At 40.8% G+C, this 22,758-nt stretch overlaps 1 protein-coding gene across 4 annotated transcripts in view; it reads left to right on the top strand.

Moving 5' to 3' along the window:
- The window catches only part of arnt2 (aryl-hydrocarbon receptor nuclear translocator 2), a 364,666-nt gene extending 347,152 nt beyond the window's left edge, over positions 1-17,514 (top strand). The window contains exons 18-19 of one of the 4 annotated variants that reach the window (XM_059952585.1): positions 4,209-4,354; positions 11,941-17,514. In XM_059952585.1, coding sequence (XP_059808568.1) covers positions 4,209-4,354; positions 11,941-12,039 — 245 coding nt within the window. In that variant the 3' untranslated portion in view covers positions 12,040-17,514. Of the gene's footprint in view, positions 1-4,208; positions 4,355-11,940 lie in introns of those variants that run through there. The other 3 variants (XM_059952584.1, XM_059952587.1, XM_059952586.1) reach the window with 3 other exon arrangements.
- The last annotated feature ends 5,244 nt before the right edge of the window (positions 17,515-22,758 follow it).

Here is a 22,758-nt window from a genome sequence, read left to right as displayed (position 1 = left end):
ATCTTCTATCTGTGCTAGTATCTTTCCTGTAATATCATGGGCTCCTGTCTTATTTAATAGCCTCTGAAAATCCAAGAAAACAACATTTACTGATGCTCCTTTGTCTAGCCTGCCTGTTATTTCCTCAAAGAATCCCAATAAGTTTCTCAGGCAAGATTTCCCCTGAAGAAAACTATTCTTACTTCCACCAATTTTACCATTTGCCTCCAAGTACCTCTAAAGCCTCATCATTAATAACAGCTAACTGGCCTATAATCTCCTGTCTTTTGCCTCCCTCCCTTCTTAAAGAGTGTAGTGACATTGCAATTTTCCGGTTGTCTGCAACCTAGAATCTAGGAATTCTTGAGAGATCGTTACCAATGCCTCCACAATCTCTTCACTATCTCTTGCAGAACCCTGCGGTATAGTCTGTCTGGTCTTATCTATCTTCATTCATTTCAATCTTTCAAACACCTTCTTAGCAAAAGGATTGGGAAAGTGAAGCTTAAGGGGAACTGACACAGAGGAGGAGCTGAAGCCCTGCAGCTGGCTGAGTGGCCTATTCCTGTTCCTATTTTCTTACATTCTAAGAATATTATGCTGAATTATATACAACAGTGTGAAGTATTGCACATTAGGAAATTAAACGTAAAGGGACAGTACGTGGTTAACAGCAATGATGTGTAGAGGGACGTTGAGGTCGAAGTCCATAGCTTCCTGAAGGTTGTTAGGGTGGTTAAGAAGTTATATGGCATGCTTGCCTTTATTAACCAAAGAATTGAGTTCAATAATTTAAAAGGTTATGAGAGGCATAGATAGACAGCCTCAAATTACATTTGAATACTAATGTAATTAATTTGGCTCAACAGATTTTCCCAGGTCCTCTGACATTTTTCCCCACATTCCAAAGATGTTTGGGTTGATAGGCAAATGAGTCATGTTAACTGCCCATAACTGGTGGTTGTGGAGGGGGAAAACATACTGTAGATGGCTGCCAGATGGTTTACGTGGGCTGCAGGGCTTGTTTCTGTGTTGTGGTACCTTATAGATAGGCTGCAGTCACTTCCTCTAAACAGAGGAGGCTGAGGGCAGACCTAACTGATGTTAACAAGATGGCCGGGTCAAAGACCAGAAGGCATAAATTCAAACTACTCGAAGGATTAGATTAGAGAAGAGGAGATAGAGGTAGAAACCCTTTCCATTTGGATATATTTTCAGGGCCCTGCCATTCGACAGTCGGATGAAACTGGATAGCTCTTCAGTATCAGTACTTATATAATGGTCAGAATGGCCTCAATGTCATAAACTTTATAAAGCTCCATGATTCATATGTGGCCATCGATCAGCAACTGAAAAACAATAACTTGCATCTTTAAGCAAGTAAAATGCCCATTGCCTTTCATAGAATGTTTTGTTTTGAAGGTGCAGTATAAATGTAGATAGAAACATAATGAGTAATTGCTGAGTTAAAAGTGATTCACTTGAAGAGATGATAGAGAAATATTGAAAATTGGGGTGTACAATTGGTGAGACTTCGAGGTCTGCAGAGTTATCTGAGGGTTCTAGGTTAGGAAAGAACTCACAGAGAGGGAGAAGACGTGAGGCCAAGGAGGGATTTAAAATAGAATTGCTGAGGCAGAGAACAAAAAATGATTCAAAGTTATATGTTATATACATGCAGATAAAAGGAAGTTCCTTAGTTGATATTTATCAGCAATGGTGTGGACTGTGAAATTTTAAAGTTTCAGACATGTTAAGTTCAGCTAGTAGTTTTGAGGTGGGACAATTAAAATTTCTTGGTAAGTAAAGGGGTGAAAGGATATGATAGGCAGATGGGAATGGAGGGTTGAGGTCAGTCAGTAAATTTGTAATCTTCTTAAATGGCAAATCAGTTTCAAAGGTTCAAGTGGCCTACTCCTAGTCCTAGTTTGTATGTCTATTTGTACCAGACTGATTAGCATATTATTTTAAAGGGGAAGACATGACACCTGAGATGTGCAAAGTGTAAATTACTGAAGTACTATAGGTTCCTGTATCATTAATTTGCAAAGCTCCAGAGGTCTGAGAACCTATTGAGAGCAAAAAAAATCACTTCATCTCTGTTCTAAATCCTTCAGTGTTATAAATAGTGACTCCTAGTTCTGTAACCTGTGCATTGGCTTTATCAGAACTTTTTAAGATCTTAAATGTTTCACTTAAGTCCTTGATTGGGCACGTAAACTATAGTAGATGCACACATCATCTATCAAACCACTCATTCCAGGGATAGTCTAGTGAATCTCTGAACTGTCTCCAAACTCTTCAAAAGAGTACGCATAGTCAGAGTACGCATGTACAGTACAACTCTGATATATGTCTTTTCCTTCTTCTTCTTCTTCTTTGGCTGTCCATTGATTTTTGATGATGACTGAGACCTGGGCAAGGTTGTATGGAAGACCTGCAGTTGCCCATGTTGCAAGTCTCCCCTCTCCATGCCACCGATGTTGTCCAAGAGAAGGGCATTAGGACCCATACAACTTGGCACTGGTGTCGTCGCAGAGCAATGTGTGGTTAAGTGCTTTGCTCAAGGACACAACATGCTGCCTCAGCTAAGGCTCAAACTAGTGACCTTCAGATCTCTAGGCCTTATCCTCTTGTCTTTTCCAGATAGTCATGAAATACAGAAAAACCATGGGAATTGTTGAAAGAAAGACATCAACTTCCTCCCCCCACCCCCCACCACTCCAGGCACAAGAAAGGAAAAGAAACAAAACTTACAAACCTCAAAACCCCCTACCCCTTCCCTCACATAAAAAACGAATAGATTGCCAACACAGAAAACAGCAGCTGGAACATCAAAAACCCCAAATCCCCAACACCCTCCCTTCCAAAAACACAGCGATGATTACTTCAAACCGCCATCATCCCTCCCTCACAAAAAAACTGACAATAACATCAAATTCCCCATCCCTCCCTCGTAAAACCAATGGCGACAATAACATCAAACCCCAACCCCCTCCCTCACAGAAAAGAACAGTGACAATAGCATCAAAACCCCTAACCCCCTGATGCACCATCAATAACTCTTGGAGACGGGAGGCGAACGATAGGCTTTCATTAGCTGCAAGAGACCACCACACAACATCAGGGGTCTGTGGGAGGAGCCACAGGAGCAGTCAGCAGAGGAGCATGTCTAGACAGGTATATGTAGTTCACCACACCCCCTCTGACACACAAAAAACTAACAGATCGCCCACACAGAAAAACACCAACAAGAACATCAGATCCCAAATCTCCAACTCCTCCCCCTCAAAACTGCCACTGGCTAATTGGCAACAAGAAAGAAAACAGCAGAAACTGAAAGAGACCAATAGTCACATAAATCTCAGAATGTCGAAAACATCCTCCCATCAGCATTCGAGGAGAGCAGCCACATGAACTCAGTCCTTCCGTGAAGGGTGAATGCCATGCTGGGTCCAAACGCCAACGAGCTGGCTACTTGCCCCTTTGGCCTCCACTGAGAACGACCACTGATCTCCTTCGTATTCACTTCAGTGCTTCAAAATGGGGTAGTTCATGACCCCTGGTCTTTCCCATGGGGCAGCTTGTCCTCTCGGTCCTCTCCAGACACAGCAGATCACTAGATCATTCGACTGAATTCCGAACTGCACGTCACAGGCTGTAACAGTTTTCGTAACATAATCGAGACAATAAGAACAAGCAGAAGATGTAAAGAAAGTGATATAATTGAAGATTGGCTGTCTGCAAAGATGTCACCTGAGGAATTGTTGTTCACTGGCACCATTTTGTCTGGAAGTGTAACATCCTTCTTTAAATAAATAGACCAATACTGTACACTATATTCCAGGTGTAATCTCACCAATCAGCCCCCAAATTATATTCTCCCTGTATTTACATTCAAGCAATATACAATAACATTGGGCAGCTTTTCTAATTATTTGCTGTATTAGCATACTGCCCTCTGTGAATCATACACTTGGACAACAGATCCCTCTACATCTTGAGCACTATGATCTCTCAACATTTCACCAGGACTTTCATGTACTACAATCAATATTATGATATATATATATTAATCTTCTAAAAATATCAGTAAAGGTTGCTTCCTTTTCTGTTCACTAAAATGTTTGACTTGTCCCTCTTTGGTTTTATAACTAACTGTATCTTTGTCAACTGCATAATACTGTAGAAGTAACTGATGTTTTTGCGTATTGAAATCCTACCCACAGCTGAGAGTGGACAAAGCAGCGGGCAGTTCCAGGGCAGATCCTCCGAAGGCTCAGCGGTATGGTCTCAGTGGCAAGCCCAGCATCACAATCAACAAGCCAACGAGCAGCATACACACCAACAACAAGCACAACCTGAGGTCTTTCAGGTGAGAGGAACCAATTAAATGGGTTTGCACAGTGCTAGTCTAACTATGATCTCAAGTACTTCACAGCTGCTCATGAGAACACACTCAGATGCTTACAGCCATTTGGAATCATTCACAAACATAATTTGACATTTTAATCTGATTAACTTAAAACTGCACTGATATGACATAATTACCTTCAGCCACACCACGAACCATTGGCTTCATACTTAAAAACATTTTTGTTCTATGCACTGGTACTTTCCTGATTTATATAAATGGTAATCAGTCTATGAGTTTTCAGTTTGTTAAATCTAAGCGAACAATTGAACTGAACAAATGCACAGTGTCATTCAGCATTGACCACAGGTTAAGAATGGATTCTAGGGAAACAGTATGTCTACAAATCTTACGGGTATTGAAACATAAAATGACATATATGGTCTCAGGAAATATCATGGCACATTTTACTCAGGACAAACAAAACATAGGGAAATTTCTGGATTAGTAATCAGTTGACCAAGATTAATAACACAGAGGCTACACATTAAAATCCCAACATGAATGTTAGGAAATGTGTATTCATTCTTTTGTTTCAAAAATGGCATTCTGACATTGTCATAATGATCTAGTTGAAACACTGTGGGTCACAAGACCTGTATCTTCATTTCAACTAGTCCATGTATCACTTTATTCTTGCGTAGTTCAGTCTGAACCATCCTTCTATTGTAGCCAAGCAAGTCACAGTGGGAACAAGCAGTAAATGCCAGCATTGCTAGTGATTCCCACATCCTGAAAACAAACTTTAAAAAAAAATCTGTAACAACCTGGAGTTATTCACACAGGCCCTCGAACTTGAACCTCCCCCTGCCCAAGACTATATCCCACCAGGTCATCAAATCCCATAATATCCTTGAATTACAAAAATCTGTTGATATCAGTTATGAACATATGAAACAGCTCAAGATACACCCCACTCCAGGGTTACAGAACACACTGCTTCCTCGGACAGCAGGCTTACGTACACTAGGCCCATGAACTGGTGTGTTCAGAAGAATCAGAAACTCAATGGAACAACATTTTACATGGCTGCATGGGCTACTTGTGAAGAGGATCTTTACCCTAGCTGAGGAACAGGTGCACTGTTAAGACTGAAAAGAAGAGAAATTTATTCAACCAGTAGTGAGTCCTTGGAAACTTCTACCCCAGAGTGTTTAGTTATTGGAAATTCAGAATCTGAAGGAAATCAGATAGTATGGAGTTGATACAGGAAAATAGCACTGAGGTGGAAGATCAGCTTTAAGAGGCAGAGCGGTCGAAGAGACAAGTGATTATAAAACCAGCAAGCAGGAGCATTACAGTCTAAGATGGCATAGATTTGAAAGTTACCAGATCTATTGACCTTTCACCATTTACCTTTGTAAGAGGCATCAAACACAAGAATAAACTGGATAGCTGAGCAAACAATCCAATACCGCCCTACAAATCTTCTAAAATATCTGAAATGTAATAGTCTGTTCTATTTTGCTGAAATGGGGAACTGGGCTCACCAGTTTTAGTTTCTGTCCAGGTAAGGCTAGAAAACTTTTTTTTTTGTTATTTGGAAAAATTGGTACAGTGAATCTGGTTCAATCATTGAATCATGCAGTTCTAAACAGATTCCTGGACAAATCTGGCCAAGCCATCCATCTGTATTTAGGTTCTTTTCCAGCTGCATATACCTGAGGAGCTCAAATATTCATCTAGATACTTCTGAAATATCTCTCCAACTGATAATCCTTCAAACTGGCCAACTTCATTCCTTGATGCTAAACACAGGATAGCCAACTGTCTCACCCACTGCCCTGGTAGGATGACCTGCATCCTTTTCCTCCAGAGACGATGAATGAAATGACCACCAATTACTGAGAAACGTTGGTGTCGGCATTTCTCAGAGAAAGTGCCACCAAGTCAGTCATTCCCATTTGAGGGTAGTATATTCAATATTTACTGGCTTCTTGCTGTAGTTATTCTCTGATATTTGACTCAGTGTGAAGTCTAGTGGCCCAGCATGATCTTGTATTGTTGAATGTGCCTGGAGTTTATGGTAGCTTGGACCTGGTGAGAGAATCACAGGCTCACTCATTTGGATTGAAAACAGTAGCTACAGAAGACCTTCGTAAGTAGAAGCCAGGATTCATGGTTAAATTAGTTAAGTTAGCTTGATATTTTTAATTGTTTGAGTTTTATTGTTTTGTTTTTATGTTTTTACTCATTTTAAGCTGTATACAGTATTTCTTCTTTTGATCTTTAATACGTGATTACTTTGAGTATTTCTGAACTTCAGGGATGTTCAAAAGCAGTCAATTTCTGTTTGTGTGTGTCAGTAACAGGTTACCCAGCAGTGACAGTGTTTGTCAGTAACAGGTTACCCAGCAGTGACAGTGTTTGTCAGTAACATGGGTTACCCAGCAGTGACAGTGTGTGTCAGTAACAGCTTACCCAGCAGTGACAGTGTTTGTCAGTAACATGGGTTACCCAGCAGTGACAGTGTGTGTCAGTAACATGGGTTACCCAGCAGTGACAGTGTTTGTCAGTAACATGGGTTATCCAGCAGTGACAGTGTGTGTCAGTAACAGGTTAGCCAGCAGTGACAGTGTTTGTCAGTAACAGGTTACCCAGCAGTGACAGTGTGTGACAGTGTGTGTCAGTAACATGGGTTATCCAGCAGTGACAGTGTTTGTCAGTAACAGGTTACCCAGCAGTGACAGTGTTTGTCAGTAACATGGGTTACCCAGCAGTGACAGTGTGTGTCAGTAACAGCTTACCCAGCAGTGACAGTGTGTGTCAGTAACATGGGTTACCCAGCAGTGACAGTGTGTGTCAGTAACATGGGTTACCCAGCAGTGACAGTGTGTGTCAGTAACATGGGTTATCCAGCAGTGACAGTGTGTGTCAGTAACATGGGTTACCCAGCAGTGACAGTGTGTGTCAGTAACATGGGTTATCCAGCAGTGACAGTGTGTGTCAGTAACATGGGTTACCCAGCAGTGACAGTGTGTGTCAGTAACATGGGTTACCCAGCAGTGACAGTGTGTGTCAGTAACATGGGTTACCCAGCAGTGACAGTGTGTGTCAGTAACATGGGTTACCCAGCAGTGACAGTGTGTGTCAGTAACAGGTTAGCCAGCAGTGACAGTGTTTGTCAGTAACAGGTTACCCAGCAGTGACAGTGTGTGTCAGTAACATGGGTTATCCAGCAGTGACAGTGTGTGTCAGTAACATGGGTTAGCCAGCAGTGACAGTGTTTGTCAGTAACAGGTTAGCAGCAGTGACAGTGTGTGTCAGTAACATGGGTTACCCAGCAGTGACAGTGTGTGTCAGTAACAGGTTAGCCAGCAGTGACAGTGTTTGTCAGTAACAGGTTACCCAGCAGTGACAGTGTGTGTCAGTAACATGGGTTATCCAGCAGTGACAGTGTGTGTCAGTAACATGGGTTAGCCAGCAGTGACAGTGTTTGTCAGTAACAGGTTAGCAGCAGTGACAGTGTGTGTCAGTAACAGCTTACCCAGCAGTGACAGTGTTTGTCAGTAACATGGGTTACCCAGCAGTGACAGTGTGTGTCAGTAACATGGGTTATCCAGCAGTGACAGTGTTTGTCAGTAACAGGTTACCCAGCAGTAACAGTGTTTGTCAGTAACAGGTTACCCAGCAGTGAAATGTGTGTCAGTAACATGGGTTATCCAGCAGTGACAGTGTTTGTCAGTAACAGGTTACCCAGCAGTGACAGTGTGTGTCAGTAACAGGTTAGCCAGCAGTGACAGTGTTTGTCAGTAACAGGTTACCCAGCAGTGACAGTGTGTGTCAGTAACATGGGTTATCCAGCAGTGACAGTGTGTGTCAGTAACATGGGTTATCCAGCAGTGACAGTGTTTGTCAGTAACAGGTTACCCAGCAGTGACAGTGTGTGTCAGTAACAGGTTAGCCAGCAGTGACAGTGTTTGTCAGTAACAGGTTACCCAGCAGTGACAGTGTGTGTCAGTAACATGGGTTATCCAGCAGTGACAGTGTGTGTCAGTAACATGGGTTATCCAGCAGTGACAGTGTTTGTCAGTAACAGGTTACCCAGCAGTGACAGTGTTTGTCAGTAACATGGGTTACCCAGCAGTGACAGTGTGTGTCAGTAACAGCTTACCCAGCAGTGACAGTGTGTGTCAGTAACATGGGTTACCCAGCAGTGACAGTGTGTGTCAGTAACAGCTTACCCAGCAGTGACAGTGTGTGTCAGTAACATGGGTTACCCAGCAGTGACAGTGTGTGTCAGTAACATGGGTTACCCAGCAGTGACAGTGTGTGTCAGTAACATGGGTTATCCAGCAGTGACAGTGTGTGTCAGTAACATGGGTTACCCAGCAGTGACAGTGTGTGTCAGTAACATGGGTTATCCAGCAGTGACAGTGTGTGTCAGTAACATGGGTTACCCAGCAGTGACAGTGTGTGTCAGTAACATGGGTTACCCAGCAGTGACAGTGTGTGTCAGTAACATGGGTTACCCAGCAGTGACAGTGTGTGTCAGTAACATGGGTTACCCAGCAGTGACAGTGTGTGTCAGTAACAGGTTACCCAGCAGTGACAGTGTTTGTCAGTAACAGGTTACCCAGCAGTGACAGTGTTTGTCAGTAACAGCTTACCCAGCAGTGACAGTGTGTGTCAGTAACAGGTTAGCCAGCAGTGACAGTGTTTGTCAGTAACATGGGTTACCCAGCAGTGACAGTGTTTGTCAGTAACATGGGTTACCCAGCAGTGACAGTGTGTGTCAGTAACATGGGTTACCCAGCAGTGACAGTGTTTGTCAGTAACAGGTTACCCAGCAGTGACAGTGTGTGTCAGTAACAGCTTACCCAGCAGTGACAGTGTTTGTCAGTAACATGGGTTACCCAGCAGTGACAGTGTGTGTCAGTAACAGCTTACCCAGCAGTGACAGTGTTTGTCAGTAACAGGTTACCCAGCAGTGACAGTGTTTGTCAGTAACAGCTTACCCAGCAGTGACAGTGTTTGTCAGTAACATGGGTTACCCAGCAGTGACAGTGTGTGTCAGTAACAGCTTACCCAGCAGTGACAGTGTGTGTCAGTAACATGGGTTACCCAGCAGTCACAGTGTGTGTCAGTAACAGCTTACCCAGCAGTGACAGTGTTTGTCAGTAACATGGGTTACCCAGCAGTGACAGTGTGTGTCAGTAACAGGTTACCCAGCAGTGACAGTGTTTGTCAGTAACATGGGTTACCCAGCAGTGACAGTGTGTGTCAGTAACATGGGTTATCCAGCAGTGACAGTGTTTGTCAGTAACAGGTTACCCAGCAGTGACAGTGTTTGTCAGTAACATGGGTTATCCAGCAGTGACAGTGTGTGTCAGTAACAGCTTACCCAGCAGTCACAGTGTGTGTCAGTAACATGGGTTAGCCAGCAGTCACAGTGTGTGTCAGTAACAGGTTACCCAGCAGTGACAGTGTGTGTCAGTAACATGGGTTAGCCAGCAGTCACAGTGTGTGTCAGTAACAGCTTACCCAGCAGTGACAGTGTGTGTCAGTAACATGGGTTATCCAGCAGTGACAGTGTTTGTCAGTAACAGCTTACCCAGCAGTGACAGTGTGTGTCAGTAACAGCTTACCCAGCAGTGACAGCGTTTGTCAGTAACAGGTTACCCAGCAGTGACAGTGTGTGTCAGTAACAGCTTACCCAGCAGTGACAGTGTTTGTCAGTAACAGGTTACCCAGCAGTGACAGTGTGTGTCAGTAACATGGGTTATCCAGCAGTGACAGTGTGTGTCAGTAACAGCTTACCCAGCAGTGACAGTGTGTGTCAGTAACATGGGTTATCCAGCAGTCACAGTGTGTGTCAGTAACAGCTTACCCAGCAGTGACAGTGTTTGTCAGTAACATGGGTTACCCAGCAGTGACAGTGTGTGTCAGTAACATGGGTTATCCAGCAGTGACAGTGTTTGTCAGTAACAGGTTACCCAGCAGTGACAGTGTGTGTCAGTAACATGGGTTATCCAGCAGTCACAGTGTGTGTCAGTAACAGCTTACCCAGCAGTGACAGTGTTTGTCAGTAACAGGTTAGCCAGCAGTGACAGTGTTTGTCAGTAACAGGTTACCCAGCAGTGACAGTGTGTGTCAGTAACATGGGTTACCCAGCAGTGACAGTGTGTGTCAGTAACAGCTTACCCAGCAGTGACAGTGTTTGTCAGTAACATGGGTTACCCAGCAGTGACAGTGTGTGTCAGTAACATGGGTTATCCAGCAGTGACAGTGTTTGTCAGTAACAGGTTACCCAGCAGTGACAGTGTGTGTCAGTAACATGGGTTATCCAGCAGTGACAGTGTTTGTCAGTAACAGGTTACCCAGCAGTGACAGTGTGTGTCAGTAACATGGGTTATCCAGCAGTCACAGTGTGTGTCAGTAACAGCTTACCCAGCAGTGACAGTGTTTGTCAGTAACAGGTTAGCCAGCAGTGACAGTGTTTGTCAGTAACAGCTTACCCAGCAGTGACAGTGTGTGTCAGTAACATGGGTTATCCAGCAGTGACAGTGTGTGTCAGTAACATGGGTTATCCTGCAGTGACAGTGTTTGTCAGTAACAGGTTACCCAGCAGTGACAGTGTGTGTCAGTAACATGGGTTAGCCAGCAGTCACAGTGTGTGTCAGTAACATGGGTTAGCCAGCAGTCACAGTGTGTGTCAGTAACAGGTTACCCAGCAGTGACAGTGTGTGTCAGTAACATGGGTTAGCCAGCAGTCACAGTGTGTGTCAGTAACATGGGTTAGCCAGCAGTGACAGTGTGTGTCAGTAACAGGTTAGCCAGCAGTGACAGTGTTTGTCAGTAACATGGGTTAGCCAGCAGTCACAGTGTGTGTCAGTAACATGGGTTAGCCAGCAGTGACAGTGTTTGTCAGTAACATGGGTTATCCAGCAGTGACAGTGTTTGTCAGTAACAGGTTACCAGCAGTGACAGTGTTTGTCAGTAACACGGGTTAGCCAGCAGTCATAGTTTTTGTGAGCAGGGTTATCCTGATTAGGTGTTGGTCAGCAAAAATAAGTTGGCCCGCTGTTACGGTGTTCTTCGCCCCTTCTATGGGCACGGCTTGTTCGCCCTTGCCCACATTGGTGGCATTGCACTGCGTGGGGCTTGCTGCCATGCTGGATGAAGAAGCAAATGTACACCAGGAGATCTGGAGGAGGTAGGTCTGTGTTTAACTACGTAGGTTCAAGTAGCAAGTTCTAGCCCAGCATATGTTCTTAGCCCACAGATTCCTCAGTTCCCTTTAATAATTCTGCAGTGTGTGCACTGTACAAATCAGTGCAAAGCTGAGGATGACCCTTCGAGGTAGGATCATCTAAGATCTGTGTAGGTCCAAACTTGTTGTATCCTTTACAAAATACAGTAGTTCTTAAACAACATTGATTGCACTGGCATGTATGTTAATTCATATATACATAATCATGTATTTGTTGCATGTTCCATTCTTTGTCTCTTTTGGTGGTAATATTGTTATAAGGCTTGATATTTCATTTTACAACAGGGTGTAACTCTTCCAAAACTCTAAGCCTGTGATTGTTTTCTACTTGCAGGATATGTTGTCCATGCTTGGAGATCCAACACAGGGCACTGGAAATTACAACAATGAGGACTTTGCTGATCTAAGCATGTTCCCATCTTTTTCTGAATAAATACTTCAATAAATGTCCACCTGCTCAGTTAAAAAGTGAGCACTTAAATGAAGTAAATATCTTCAGATTAGGAACTAGATTTCCAAAACTTGAGCCACTTAAATAAAGCCAAATGGAATTAATTCAATTACAATAGCTAACAATATTGAACATTCCAGGCAAGAAACTGTGGACCTACAACAAACCAATGAATTGTAATGAATACTGAGGTGTTCCCAGATATTGTAAGATTACACTCACCACTACCCAGTGAGAAAATGGTTACAATACCACAGATATTATTTGACCATTTCTCAACAATTACCACATTATTGCTCTGCTTTTGCAATGTAATAACACTGAAACTGTTGGCATTCACCATCAGTACTCTGTGTAAAATAACCATTTCAGCATTTCTGTATATGCTTTTATAAACACAGAAGTCTAAAGGTCTGTCAGTGATCTGCCCAACCAATAAGTGCACTACAATTCTGGACTTCTCATGAGTTTGTTGTGAGAGAGGAAACTGGGCTAAACCTAGCATTTACATCACAGAGAACTCTGTGCCAGGTCCAAGGAGACTCCACTGATTTGAATAAAAGAAACCAACTACATGAGCCTAAGGTAAAAGTCCAGTAATTTAAAAAAAAACTTATAGTTAATTAAAATACTCATATCTTTGCAGGATTTTTTAAAAGTCTTGAATGTCTTAATTTAGAATTTTTAATGTTTAAAATTGTTTATTTTAATTTTCTAATCTATTTAAGTTTAATTTTGCTTTTTACAATATTTTAACATTTTTGAATGTCTCAGAACTTTTCAGTTTTTTTTTAAAGATTTTATACTTTGACAGCTCTGGTCAGGTCTGGAAATGTTTCTTACTGGACAGTCAATCCTTCTTTCATTTTGTGGACAGGGCTACCTTCGACACATGGTAGTCCTTATGTCACGGAAAGTCCTAATTAGGCACAGAGCCTCACCTAGAGAATACTCCCTGTAGTTTCTGCAGATTCCTACTGGGAGGATTGCTTTATTTTTACTGGTTATTGTTGGGTTACCACTGATTGCACAGTGTGCCCAGCGTTTGTGTCTGAGTTGTACCTGCTTTATTAACAACTGCAATGCATTGCTGAGGAAGTGGGAATCCGTACGAAGACGGCCACAAAAGGAAAATTATAGTTTGATTGCAGAATGCTTTTAAGTCAAGTAGACAATGAAATATTTTATGATTCATAGTTAACAAAATATATAAATCACATCTGTGCCGTAGAGAACAATTCAACAAGCCAAAAGTATCTTTGCTTTGTACTGCAGTTGTTTGATGTGACCAGCATTTCCTTCTCCATTTATATATGATCCAATGTTGTTAACCACTGGCTTATAAGATAAAACTTCAGCTCTGTTAGAACGTCTTGAAAAGGAAAGTGGCCAATACCTTGAAAATGCCAGTTCCTGAAGGAAAGAGAGGGACCAACCAATCTTCCACATCACTTTGTCCCACCTGCCAAACAAAAGTACCATTCTCCAACTTCTTAAGTTCACTCGAGAGATAAATCTCACAGCGGGCTGCAGCAGGCTGATTATATTTGGTTCATTTCTTTAAGGGCTTATTTTTATATTCATTATAAAAATTGAGAAAGATGCCATCAAATTCATGCTTTAACTTCAATGTGCTGCGATCATTGTGTGATGTTGTGATGTTGTCTGAGTTTTCTGTAAGTCCTCAATAATGTTTCTCAGTTATGCACTGGGACAGGGGTCTGTTTCTGTATGTGTAGTACTAATGGAACCAATTAAACAGTTTAAGCAAAAACTTGGGAGCTTTGATGTCACAATGAAAATGGTAGGATGAGATGGTAGTCACTCAATTAGAATTCAATTAGCATTTACTGACACCCAAGACAAAAATATAATTTAGAGATCCTTCCTGAACTCAAAAGAAGAGAAGCTGCTGAAGGTCTTTGAAAAGAACAGGTCACACTTATTCCCACCGCTATCTGTAAGGAGTTTGTACGTTCTCCCTGTGACCATGTGGGTGTTCCGGTTTCCTCCCACAGTCCAAAGACGTACGGGTTAGTAGGTTCATTGGTCATTGTAAATTGTCCTGTAATTAAGCTGAGGTCAAATCAGGGGTTGCTGGAAGGTCCTACTCTGTGCTCTATCTCAGTAAATAAATTAAATGATAAACTTATAGCCAGAGCGTCACTCCCTGAGTGCACTTAATTGTGTTTGCACCAAATAATTTTCCATTGTAAATTGAAGAATATCCAAACTTTTTGCATTTGGTAGAAATGCAGACACTGTTGTTTTAAAATATATCAGAATAATGGTTACCTTTTAAAAATCTGTTTTTCTAATGCTATGTATTGATTTATGCAGTTTAGATAATACTGCAAATGCAAAAAGAAACTGGAGATTACCTCCAATTTTTCTGGCCATCTTATAGTTGATAAGACATTTTTTTCTTTGAAGAGCACCTTCAAAAACTCTTACATTGATTTCCTCTTCATAATGACAATGGTTGTCCTTTCCTTTGCACTCCATTCCAATTGGTGAACAGACCAAATGTGCATGGTGGATCATCCGGCAGGGAATACTGCTGCAAAGATGAACACCTCCCACTACAATTTAACTTTCTTCCCTCAGTTTGTTCTACAGTTGCTTACAGCATAGGAATCAAGTCTTTGCCAGTTTGCAGAACAACGTGTTTAAGTGTCAGTCTAGGAAATATCCCTATGCAATTAAAATGTAATTTCCACATTTCTGCTTCCTGTGGTTTAACCAAAGGAAGTTACTCATAATAACTAATAAAATGTGTCTCTAGTATAGGCAGTTAACTAGTGAATGAGTTGCATTGCACTAAAAGCACCAGATAAACAAAAGGACTGTACTTTAGAGGAAACGTATAAGAGGATATCTGCATTTCACAACTTGTTGAGTTAATGTGTAACCTTTGAGGCTGAACCCCTTCAATGAACCAAACTATTTTTTAAGGTTGATGATATTCCATCAAATTATTTCCTTTATCTTTAACAAAATGCAAAATAAGGCCAGAATAATTAAAACACACATTCTCTTCCACAATCAATGAAATCCATATGGATGGAACTATTAAAGATTAAAATTAATCCATTCAGAATTAGCTTCCTGTGCAATCCAGTTTCTTACATTTTATTTGAGTTTTTTTCTCTCTTATAATTCCTTTTCAATAATGTTTAATTAAACCTGCCAATACTCAGCCATTGAATCTTTTGTTGACTCGTCACATTAAAACCAAGAACAGAAGAACAATAGAAATGGAAATAACAACAAAAATTACATTTCTATGGTAACTTTAACCTGAAATTTCCATAAACATCATGAGTGAAGTATCAATCACATAACCAAAAATATGGTCAAAGTTTTGAGAGTGACTTAAAGGGGAAGTAGATAGTGTGATTTGAGGAGAAAATTTTGGAGCTCAGGGCTTAGTTGGTGTGGCAGTGCATGACAGCCTCTGCCAGATAGAAGCTAAGTCAGGAGGCATAGATTCCTAAATGGAAGGAGTGAAGATATTGGAAATTTTAGGCCTGGAAAGAATCAAAGAAATGTGAATTTTTATGGAGTTGGAGTTAGTGAAAGAACACTGTAAGAGGGTTAGGTCATCTCAATCCCTACGGACTGCCTAAGAAAAAAGTAGTACTGATCCTCACCAATCAGGAGGCTTCACTGTGATATTAAACCAATAATGAGACCAATATAGGCACCCAAAGCCCTACCTTCACAGTACAAAATACTGTAGTTTTATTTTTGTAGTTTCTCTGAGTCTGAGTGCTTCAAGTAGCAACCAATTTCTCATTGTCCCCACCCTCTGGAGCAGATGTTCCTGCAGAATCTTTGGTTCCAGCCAGATTCAAATGGAAATCTGACTTGGCCTTGGTCAATCACGAATCATAGACTGTGCAAACTTACTTAAGGTATAATTTCTGCAGCAGGATCTATAACTTAATCATGTTGAAATTGTAGCTATTTAAGAAATAATGAGCATTGAAATATCTTGTTAATTTAAACACCCTTGTCAAGTTGATGTTTTCATTGAGTAATCTATGTTGGACAAATGTTGTCTGTAACATATTAAACCTGTTTAATGTTAAAGCTTCTGCTTAATGCATTAGATTAAAAGTTAATTTCTGCAGAATTTAAGTGCAGAATGGAACTGTAAATAGTTGTGTTAGGAGCACAGTGAATCAATGTTTAGCAAACGTTCTGTATTTTCAGTGTATTGTAAGTACTTCTGAAGTAATTTCATGTAATGTAGTATTCTAATTTCTGCAAAAGTGCTTTTATTTTTGTATATTGTAGTATCATTAACTATGTTTCATTAAGTAAAAAATGTAACTCCACCAATAAATATGCTTCTTAAGTCAGTATAGTTATAAATGTAATTGTGCAGACATGTTTTAGAGAAAGGACAACTTTAATAATGATTACTTTGAAGTAATTTGCTGTGGACCAAGTGTTAATCTTGGAAAAATCCAAATTGGAGGTTGAAATATCAACTCAAGTATATACTCTGCCCTCTTTTCTTCCATTGAATTTAACAAAAAGCAAAATCATTTGGATCGTTTAACGTGGGTGGGTGGAATGGGGTGGGGGTATGTAACAGATCAAGAGTGTGATGGCCAGGTCAGAATTGTTTTACCACAGCCATTTACATCGTCTTCAGTTTAACCTATTGTTTAGAAATTTGGATCGGCTGGTATGGTAGAATTTCTTTGTTGACTGACGAAGGACAATTTTGCTCATACTACACAGGCTATCTTAATAACATATCAATAACAATGTACAAAACTTTGGTTTTAGTCACATTGTGCACTTTCTAGCACAAATAGCCACAAGATTCAGATACACGTCACACTTTTGAAGGGTGATACTTATATAGATAAATACAACTAAAATGGCACAAGTGTAAAGATTTCCAAATATTGTTTAGATTTTATACTATAATACATGAGGATTCAAAACACTAATCATTTTATTTCAGTCTTTCACTTGTGAGTTTTTCAGTTATTTGTTTCTAAGGCCTGTGATTTCAAAGTAGGACTGTTTTAATTACCATGCCTGTGTTTCAAATATAATGTTTAACTAGATTATCATTTTTATTCATTGGTTCTCTGTCAAAAACTTTAAGCTGCAATATGCTGGACAAAATCAGTTTGTAATTTATCTGCTGTTACAAACAATATACAGTTAATGTGAAATATTTAATCATATGCTGTTGTCTATGTCTTAACTGTGATCTTTAATTATTAACGTAGCACACTAAAACAAAAAAAGGCAGAAGTTAAAGAAGTAATTGGTGTGATGTATCTGTAATGCTGCTAATAAACTAAACGAATAGCTATTTTCTGTCCATTCACTTGTCTTTGTCTACAGGATCCTGGCCTGATTTTTGTTGTATTCATCTTTGACTCATGACTCAGTTCAGTATGTTTTGAGGCGATCTTTAGCCAGTTAGTTGGAAAAACAAAATCACTTAGTAATTGAAAATCAGAGCACTGCAGATGCTGCAAACCTGAAATAGAAACAGAAAATATTCAAAACATTCAGCAAGTTAGGTAGAAAAGAGAAAGGGTTAAGTCTTTATCAGAACCATCTTCAACCTGAAACATTATTTTTTCCCCACTTTCCTCTGTCCTGTTTAATATTACCAGCATTTTCAGTTTTCATTCTAAAAATTAGCTTTTTGGAATATGACTTCTGCCAAAACTTCCAGCTGTTGCATTTGAGTGATTCCTTCCAGCAAGCAGTAGTTTATCAAAACTGCCCTCTCAGTTTTAACGTTTATACGATTCTAACACATAGGTGCAGTAGCTGGACATCTGCTCCTTCAAGCCTCAGTCATTCAGCAAGATAATGGTTGACCTTTCACCTCATCACTATTTTTCAATACTACCCTCTATTACTTGGTCTCTTTAATATCCATATGTTATCAAGCTCTGTTTAAACTCAGCAACTGGACCTCTACAGCCCTCCAGGGTAGAGATCACTAAAGGTTCACCACTCTCTGCATAAAGAAATTTCTCATCATTTTAGTCTTAAAAATTGGTCTAACCCTGAACCTACAACTGTGACCCCCCTAGTTCTAGATTCTTCAGCCAGAGGAATCATTCAGTCAAGCTCTATAAGAACTTTGATGTTTCAATTAAGATTTAATTTTATTCTTCTCAACCCAGAGAATAAAGGCCCAATCTACCTAATATCTTTTAGAGCAAACTCACCAGGCCCAAAGCCTGTCTAGATATCTTTGCTGCACTACCTCCATGACAAGTATATCCCTCTTTGAGTAAGGAGACCAACTCTGTACAAATTCCACAGCCTACAGAGTTGTACTCAAATCCTCTCATAGTAAAGGCTAATATACCATTTGTTTTCCTAATGACTTCCTATACCTGAGCACTGGATTTCCATGAGTTGTGTACAAGGATACCAAGGTCTGTCACCATTTTTTATAAAAATCTAACTTTCTGGTTTGTGCGCCACATGTCACACACTCACTCAGCTTTCTACAAACCTCTTTGCATCGTCCTCTATACTCATAGTCTTACCTGTTGAGGTTCAGGATCAGTAGAAAACTTGGAAATATGGTATTTCATCTATATAATCCTTCTCTATATGACTACCCACATCCTCAAAAAAAACACCCCAGGAGATTACTTAAGCTTTCAGCACACTTGGAGAATTTTCTTTCCTGAATGGTTCAGTGGCACAGTCCACATTGATCAAAAAATGTTCCTCTGAATGGGTTTATGCAGTTTCATATTAAACTTTTCCTGAAGTTCTTTGTGGCCTGTCCATGGGTGTCATTGCTAGTGGAAAATTCGGAGAACACTTATCTACTGCTCTTTTCCTTTTAGCTAGTTGTTATAGGATAGTCAGCCAAAGAAGTACATTAAACTGGAGGTTATATTAGCAAATGCATTCATGGAGTGGGGAGCAAACAGGAATTACTGATGATTCCATTCAGGAATGCTAGTTTTCATTTCAGTAAATTGAAGGATCGTTGTTCAAGAATATCACCACAGGATCAGGAAGAAGCCAATTTACCGTACAGTTGTCAGAGTCATATAGAGTACAGAAACAGGTCCTTTGACCCACCCTGCCCATCCTATCAAGTTCTGTTGCACTGATGATTGGAAAATTGTAAATGTTACTCCCCTATTTAAGAAGGGTGGGAGGCAGCAGAAAGGAAACTGTAAGCCTGTTAGCCTGGCATCAGTGGTTGGGAAGTTGTTGGAATCGATTGTTAGGGATGAGATTACGGAGTACCTAGAGGCACATGACAAGATAGGCCAAAGCCAGTATGGTTTCCTGAAAGGAAAATCCTGCCTGACTAATCTACTAAAGTTTTTTGAGGAAATTACAAGCAGGGTAGACAGAGGAGATATATTAGATGTGGTGTACTTCGGTTTTCAGAAGGCCTTTGACGAGGTGCCGCACATGAGGCTGTTTAGCAAGATAGAGCCCATAAGATTACAGGGAAGTTAGTAGCATGTGTGGAGCATTGGCTGATCGGCAGAAAACAGAGAGTGGGGATAGAGGGAACCTATTCTGGCTGGCTGCTGGTTACCAGAGGAGTACCACAGGTGTTGGTGTTGGGACCGCTGCTTTTTATGATGTTTGTCAATGATTTGGACTATGGAATTAATGGATTTCTGGCTAAATTTGCCGATGATACAAAGGTAGGTGGAGAAGCAGGTAGTGTTGAGGAAACAGAGAGACTTAGATAGTTTAGGGGAATGGGCAAAGAAGTGGCAAATGAAATACAATGTTGGAAAGTGTATGGTCATGCACTTTGGTGAAAGAAATAAACAGACAGACTATTATTTAGATGGGGAGAGAATTCAAAATGCAGAGATGCAAAGGAACTTGGGAGTCCTTGTGCAGGATACCCTAAAGGTTAACTTCCAGATTGAGTCGGTGGTGCAGAAAGTGAGTACAATGTTGGCATTCATTTTTAGAGGTACAGAATATAAGAGCAGAGATGTGATGTTGAGGCTCTATAAGGCACTCGTGAGACCAAACTTGGGAGTATTGTGTGCAGTCTTGGGCTCCTTATTTTAGAAAGGATATACTGACATTGGAGAGGGTTCAGAGAAGATTCACGAGAATGATTCCAGGAATGAAGGGGTTACCATATGAGGAACATCTGGCAGCTCTTGGGTTGTCTTCCCTAGAGTTCAAGAGAATGAGGGGGGATCTCATTGAAACATTCCGAGTGTTAAAAGGCCTGAACAGATTAGATATGGCAAAGTTATTTCCCATGGTAGGGGAGTCTAGGACAAGAGAGTACGACTTCAGGATTGAAGGACATACATTTAGAACAGAGGTGCAGAGAAATTACTTTAGTCAGAGGATGGTAAATCTGTGGAATTTGTTGCCACGAGTGGCTGTGGAGGCCAAGTCATTGGGTGCATTTAAGGCAGAGATAGGTTCTTGATTAGCCAGGGCATCAAAGGGTATGGGAAGAAGGCAGGAGTGGGGATGACTGGAAGAATTGGATCAGCCCACGGTTGAATGATGGAGCAGACTGGATGGGTTGAATACCTTACTTCTGCTCCTATATTATATGGTCTTATTTTCCTTGGTTTAAATAAACCAAAATCAATCAGACATGTTGAAATATTTAACTGGTCTTAGCCTATAAGGCCATTTTGAGCGAAGGCATTCCAAATTTCCAGCACTTTTCATAAAACTTTATGAAAGTTATAAAACTTTTCAACTGTTTTATAACATTACCTCAGAATTGGTCCCAATTTTAAGATTAAGCTCTTTTGTTTTGAACTCTGCCTCAAGAGCAATTTAATAATTCCTTTATTCATTTGAAACATCTTGGGTAAATTGCCCCTGAGCCTTTGATACTCTATGGTCAAAGCCTGGATTATATAATTTGTCCCCACAATTTAAACCTTTCACACCATATCAGTTCCTTATTTACCCCATTACTTAAGAGAAAATTTGCATATGCTGGAAATGCAAGCAACATACAAAAAATGCTGGAGGAACTCAGCAAGCTAGGCAGCAACTATGGAGAAGAGTACTGTCGACGTTTCGGGCTAAGACCTTTCATTGGGACTGGAAAAAAAAGATGAGAAGGCAGAGTAAGACAGTGGGGGGAGGGGAGGAAGAAACACAAAGTGATAGGTGAAAACAGGAGGGTCCTAGGGTCAGTTCTAAAACATCTGCTATTCATTATGTAAATGATTTTGATATCAAAGTACATTGTATGATCAGTAAGTTTGCTGATTAAATAGTGAAGCAGGTTAAAATGAATTGCAAAGGGATCTTGATTAGTTGGGGAGATGGACTGAAAAATGGCAAAAGAAATGATTTCACACTAAATCAGTGGAAGGTAATGCATTTCAGACAGTCAGACCAGGATGGAACTGATACAGAGAATGCAGGGCACTGTCAAGTCTTGTGGAACAGAGGAACCTGGAGTACAAACGCACAGTTTACTGAAGGCATCCACACAAGTAGACAGAGCGATGAAGAAGGCATTTTGCGTGTTGGCCTTCATCAGTCAGGGCTTCACGGTCAGGAGTAGGGACATAGTGCTGTTGGTGAGGCCACACTTTGAGTATTGTGTACAACTTTGATCATCCTGTTATAGTAAGTACAGTACATTAGCAAAACGGAAAGGATGCAGAAAAGAGATTTTGCATGGTAAATCTCTTCCTGACTTGTAGGGGCACATTGGATCTTTTCTCGGTGGAGCACAGAAAAACTTACAGAAGTTTATAAAATCATGAGGGCTATGCATAAGATGGGTGTGCATACTATTTTCTCCGAAGTTGGGGTATCCAAAACCAGAGGACACAGATAGAAGATAAGAGGAGAGAGGTTTAAAAGGCACTTGAGAAGTTTACTGACACAGAGAGTAGTGAGTATTCGGAATGAGCGGCCAGAATAAGTTGTCGACGTGAGTCCAGTTGCAACATTTAAGAGACATTTGAATAGGTACATGGAGAGGGAGAGGCTTGGAGGATTATGGGCCAAACACAGGCAATTGGACTAGCTCAAAGTTCAAAGTACATACATTTCACCGTATACAATCCTACGATTCATTTTCTTGCAGGTTTATTCATGTAATCTAGGAAACATAATAGAATTAATGAAAGACCGCACCCAACAGGACAACCAACCAATGTGCGAAAGACAATACATTGTCCAAATACAAAAGAAAAAAGGAAACTAATGAAAAATCAATAAATATCAAGAATATGAGATGAAGAGTCTGAAAGTGCATCCATAGGTTGTGGGAACAGTTCAATGGTAGAGCGAATGAAATGATCCCCTCTTGTTCAAGATCTGATAGTTGAGGGGTGATAGCTGTTCCTGAACGTAATGGTGTGAGTCCTGAGCCTCCTGTACCTTTTTCCTGATGGCAACAGCGAGAAGAGAGCATGGCCAGGGTGGTGGGGGTCTTTGATGATGTGCTCAATGGTGAGGAAGACTTGTAATGGACTAAGCCATATTCACTTCTTTTTGTAGGATTTTCCATTCAAGGGCATGGTTGTATCCATACCAGCCTGTGATGCAACCAGTCAATATAACACAACTATACATCACAACACAACTATAGAAGCTTGTGAATGTTTCAGATGGTATGCTGAATCCTCCCAAACGTCTAAGGAAGTAGAAGTGCTACCATGCTTCCTTACTTGCTGGGCAGATCCTGTGAAGTGATAACGCCAAGGA

The sequence above is a fragment of the Hypanus sabinus genome, chromosome 28 (genome assembly GCF_030144855.1).
Source record: "Hypanus sabinus isolate sHypSab1 chromosome 28, sHypSab1.hap1, whole genome shotgun sequence".
Classification (NCBI taxonomy): Eukaryota; Metazoa; Chordata; class Chondrichthyes; order Myliobatiformes; family Dasyatidae; genus Hypanus; species Hypanus sabinus.
Note: the sequence above shows the minus strand (reverse complement) of the source record. Positions and strands in the feature narration are given on the sequence as shown.